General features: G+C 42.4%; 3 protein-coding genes across 5 annotated transcripts in view; 1 reads left to right on the top strand and 2 right to left on the bottom strand.

Annotated features, from left to right (window-relative positions):
* The window catches only part of LOC109534249 (nicotinamidase), a 4,502-nt gene extending 4,148 nt beyond the window's left edge, over window positions 1-354 (bottom strand). Inside the window, exon 1 of the mRNA XM_048662753.1 lies at window positions 168-354. Within this exon, the coding sequence (XP_048518710.1) occupies window positions 168-274 (107 nt within the window). The 5' untranslated portion in view covers window positions 275-354. The remainder of the gene's footprint in view (window positions 1-167) is intronic.
* LOC109534230 (coiled-coil domain-containing protein AGAP005037) overlaps window positions 1-5,049 on the top strand; it is a gene marked incomplete in the record, with an annotated part of 72,231 nt that overhangs the window by 47,658 nt on the left and 19,524 nt on the right.
* Window positions 2,549-4,032, bottom strand: LOC109534250 (C-reactive protein 1.4). The gene is made up of 5 exons (XM_019899847.2): window positions 3,896-4,032; window positions 3,521-3,702; window positions 3,326-3,431; window positions 3,021-3,229; window positions 2,549-2,965 (listed from the first exon to the last, which is right to left on the bottom strand). Exons 2-5 carry the CDS (start codon window positions 3,695-3,697, stop codon window positions 2,615-2,617), a joined length of 843 nt encoding a protein of 280 aa, XP_019755406.1. The 5' UTR covers window positions 3,698-3,702; window positions 3,896-4,032; the 3' UTR covers window positions 2,549-2,614.

Below are 5,049 nucleotides of genomic sequence, written 5' to 3'. Positions count from 1 at the left end.
CACTACATTTCCCTGATGATACGCCCCTGACCAAAGCACCAAAACTACGGTGAATATTCATCGAAAACGCGGCGTCTAGCACGTCACTGCACGGAACAATTCACAAGTGTATCATCAACCAGCGTGCTGTGAATATTCAAGTGATAAATAAAGCGGAAATAAGTTACCAGTTCTTGTCGAAAGCGGCAAAACATGCGTCCATGCCGTCCGATGGGAAAGTGGAAGTTCTTGAGCCCGGAAGTTGGCAGAGATCGATGGAGTTTGTGCTAGACATGCCGCTGCCAAAAGAGGTGTGGAACAAGAACGAAAACTGGCAAGCGCAAAGAGTTTGGGGCGACGCCACTGGCTACTAGTGGCGTCCGATTGGACGCAGCTTGGAGGACGAGTGACGTCACTGATGACGCAACAACGTCGCTGTTTCATGAGCGTCCGGATGTTGTTTTTTGCGTTTTCCCGAGGAGTTTCCGAAACGCAGCACGTGAACGACAATTCGTACGCCATTCATCAGTTATACACTGCTCAAAACTGGAGTTTAGGTCGTAAACAAAATTAATGTTTTCTTGATGTTTCGATAACTAGATATTTGATATTTTTCCAGTCTACCGACAACATTTGACTCTAAAACCTCTGAAAATTTCATTTGAGTCGCATCAGATACTGATTTTTGCGCTCATCGTAATTTTTTTGTCTTCTGTTTTTTGTCTTCTGTTTTTTGTAAAATATTCATAACTTCCACTCTAAAATGAGCAGGATCTTGGCATTTTCACAGCTTATCGCAACTACTCGAATCTGCAAACGGTGAGAATTTTATGTAAATCGGATCAGATGCTGATTGGTGTGCTATTTGAGAAGGTTTGCTTTAAAAATTAATGATTTCACCCGATTGCAGCCGCTCCCATGAAAATGCATAACTTCCGATCTAAGCCGAAAAGAAACCTGAAATTTCGAGAATAGATTGAAAAAAATTGAATTTGAAAACTGGATGAAAATCATTTTAGTCGCATTAGATGCTGATTTTTGCGACCTTTGTAAATGTTGACATGAAAGTTCGTGTTTTGACGCGATTGCAAGCGCTCGTATAACAATTCATAACTTCCCATCTAGACCGAGCCAGAAGCTCAACTTTTCAGAATCGATTGAACATAGGTGAATCTGCAAAACCTGGAAATCTCATTGAAATCGCAGGAAAGGCTAACTTTAGCGCTTTTCGTAAATGTCGGCCTTCGGAAAAACGAACGTTCGTTAGAACGAACTGCAACTTCTTCATTAAGAAATCGTAACTTCCGATCTAAACCAAGCAGAAACTTGAAATTTGTATAGTCGATTGAAAACATTTGGGTCTGAAAACTCTGCAAACTTCATTTAAATAGCGCCGGATGCCGATTAGTGCGGTCTTCTGTTTAATGCTGTAAATACTGGTCTAATCACTATTTTTTAACACGATTGCAGCGCGCCCGTAAAAAATCAATTTTTTTTGGGCGCAAAAATTTAGAATTCATCAAGAACTCTTGAGTTTGAAACCCCAGAGAAGTTCATTTAAATCGCACCAGATGCTGATTTTTTAACTTTTTATAAAGATTGGTGCTAAAATGTAAATATGCAACTGCGTCTTCTTTTACAAAAGTTGATAACTTTTGACTTGAAAAGAGCAGCCAGCTGGACATTTTATACTCGATCGAGCCCAACTGAGGCTGAAAATGCTGAAAATTTCATTAATTTGCATCAGATACGAACTTATTCGATGAACGTAAAAATGTATGTGATCCCGCGGTTGCAGCCGCTTCCACAAAAGCTTATAACTTTCGATCTGCAACAAGCAGTCACTTCACATTTTCACAGTCAATCGAGAACACTAGTATTTTAAACCCCGGAAAATTTTATTCAAATAGCTTCCTGCTAAAATTCTCTGCTCTGTGTAAATGTTGGTTTAAAAGTGTATGTTTTCACGCGATTGCAGTCGCTCTCCTAAAAATTCATAACTTCCCATACAGACCGAGCAGCAACTTAATATTTTCAGGGTCGATCCGGAACACTTGAGTCTGAAAACCCAGAGAAATTCATTTAAATCGCATGCAATGCTGATTTTTGCGCTAATTGTGCAAACATAGCATTCGATCTGCATGGAGTAGCAACTTGAAAATTTTACAGCTGCTTCAGGTGAGCAGTATATCCAATCCTGGCAACTTTAAAGCTAACTAGATGGGAATTCCGGACTTGAATGAATAATGATAAGGTATTTTTAACATTGCAAAGGTCAAAAGGATCGATAGATTGCGGTTCATCCTCAACGGTATATCGACACTTTGCCCCTGTAGTCACTCTGATGTTGTTAATGTTAATTTATTAAGCACTAACACCGACATCGAGAAACTCGCTAAATTTATCGACGATTCGATTATCAAGGCGGGTTTTACGATAACGTTTATATCGCGGATTGTGTGCGTTTCTTTATGATGAACATGTTGGCTCAGTGTCGTATCATCGGCCAAGCTTTTAAGTTTATTTCAAAAACTAAAAATCATCAATGAGGCTGCCAAAAACTAAAACCCAGACTAGAAATTGACTATATTACGTATAAGTTTCCCAACTAAAAATGGCACGGCAAGTCCCAAGTTCACCGTTTCTGGGCACAAAATGGCACAGTCATCTTCAGGGTGGCGCCCCCAAACACCCGCACTTCCGTTTTAGTCCAACTGACCAACACTCCCTTTCCACTCAATGGGGCGCCCCTCAAAAGCCCACAATCTTGGCCCAGTTCTACTAGGAGCATGCCGAAGGGCTTGTGAGTGGAACCCTCCCATGTGTGTCTCTGCAGCAAATCGTTCCGCCTGCTGAAGGCGGAAGAAAGAACCAAATTGAAGCCTGAAATATCGCCCTCGATGCCATCGTCCAACCCCTTATCGAAGTCGGTGTATTCTTGCCCAACCACCAAGTCGCCTCCGGCTGGTATTCGAACATTCCTCAGCTAAAAAAGCCAGTTTTTTCCAGTTGGAGGCAGCTGATAGTAAAATGTGCGTTACCAGCGCCTGATGGCCGGAGGAGTGAAGTTTCCCGTTCAAATAGAACGCCCAGGTGCCCATATGGGAGGACCAGGACTGGCACAGGTGGTTCCATTGGTTCTCCACTATCTTTGACGAAACGGTGAATGGTGTCTTTCCCATCAGTTCCAAGTTGATGTGGGTTCCATGCGGGGAAATCCAGACGCGGATCAGGCGCTCTTTGTCATGCTCTAATGCACCAAAAACAAGGGCTTTGAGTCGAAAGTTTACGGCAGTTTTATGCTGGTTTTCTTATTTCCTCATTTCTTCAAAAAATCCATACTTACTCGAGTACGACAGCAGCGGATGGTTGTACGTTAGATTATGGCTTTTGACCCATAGACAAAAAGTGTAGTCAGTGATTTCCGGCACATCGACCACATATTTGAGGAACTGAAACGCCAAAAAGAGCGATAAATAAACCAATAAATTAACTGAGATTGGGGCTGATCTGTTGTAACTTTGGCTGAAAAGGCGCTCACCTGAATGTAGCCTTTTTGCGTGAAAGAAGCCTTCGGGACGGTGGGCCAATTCGTGGGGCTCTGGAAGAAATCTCCACCCCAGTTGGCTGCACTTGGCGAAGAAATTATGGCTTTGGCGTCTTCAATCAGCAGCGCCAAAGCAAGCAAAATTAGGGGTTTCAGGCCGGTTAATTTCATGTTGCCTGGAAAAAAGGCGAAATTCTCGCTGCTTTCTACCTGTCTTAATTGGCCATGGAAAAAGCGTTGAAAAAGGCAACAAAAACGCCAATTTCCTGCTGATAATAAAATTCGCCACTTCAAGGCATGTGACTCTCTAAGCCAAAGGCTAAAGGCATTAACTCATCGACGATTTATGTAAACCACTGAAAAACTTACGTTTTTTCTCTTCATCAAAATCTTCAGCTCATGCTGGTCGCAAAAGGCCCAACTGGCCAGTGCTTCACTATCACTATTCACTCAACGAGTGAACGCAAGAACTTGACCGGAACACCTGCAATGGCCATGCTTGGACTAAACGCTCTACTACTCGCCATAAATGAAGAAATTCACTTTGGAAGAATCGTCTTATCGCCCACTGTATCGTCAAAACAACAGAACGATGAGTGCGTGATGGTTGTGGGTCAAGCGGCTTCGCTTCGGTGCCATTTCCTTATTATGGTGCTGATTTTTTATTGAATTTCCAAACCTTCGCCTTCATTTAACCGTCTCTTGTTCAATTGGTCAACCGCTCATCCATCTGCGGCCAATCTTGGGCAACCAGGAGAAAAGCAGCGCGTGTACTTAGGAAAAAGTGCGAAAGAACACCGTTGATTTTTGCTAATCTATTCATGTTTTAATCACTATTACCTAACGATAGTTCTCAAACGATTTAGCCACGGTTTAGATCATCTGGCGAGAAATTGAAAGTCCATACGTTAATATTCAGCTCATTTAGCACAACGAAACCCGTTTAATCTATGCATTGATTGACCCCAACCGATGGTTCAACGAAACTCATCGGTGAACGTTTCCTTTCAGAGTTTTCCCGAAATTGCGCTAGAAAAACCAACCAGAGCGTAAGACGTGGAAGCTAATACAAATGAGCGGTTTTACGTAAAACTTGCCAAAAATCGGGGCTTTCATGCAAGAACGTGTACGATTTCACGGTCTTTCGCAACCCAATTCATTTACCCCGAGAAAATTCGTTTGTTAAATGTGGAATTTTGCGCTCCGTGCGTTTTTAGGACGTTTATGGGACGTCACTTCATGCCAACTATTCAAGGAAAGTCAACGAGCGTTTCACTAAAATACCTTCAGAAACTTTTGGCGCGTCTGTCTAAGGTTCAATTTTGGGGTTGAAGACGTACAAAGTACGTCCTGTGAAAGCGCAAGCGTCCAGGGCTCTATTAGGGTATGATTTCACGGTCTTTTGCAATTCGATTGAGTTTCCCCAAAAGTTTCGTTTTTAAAAGTTGAAATTTGCACTCTGGGCGCCTTTAGGACGTTCATGGGACCTTTTCACTTCATGCCAAGGATTCAAGGAAAGTCAA

Source organism: Dendroctonus ponderosae, unplaced genomic scaffold (genome assembly GCF_020466585.1).
Source record: "Dendroctonus ponderosae isolate FM_Combo_2020 unplaced genomic scaffold, Dpon_F_20191213v2 Dpon_F_20191213_11, whole genome shotgun sequence".
Classification (NCBI taxonomy): Eukaryota; Metazoa; Arthropoda; class Insecta; order Coleoptera; family Curculionidae; genus Dendroctonus; species Dendroctonus ponderosae.
The sequence above is the reverse complement of the archived record's forward strand: the minus strand, read 5'-3'. Positions and strand labels throughout refer to the sequence as shown.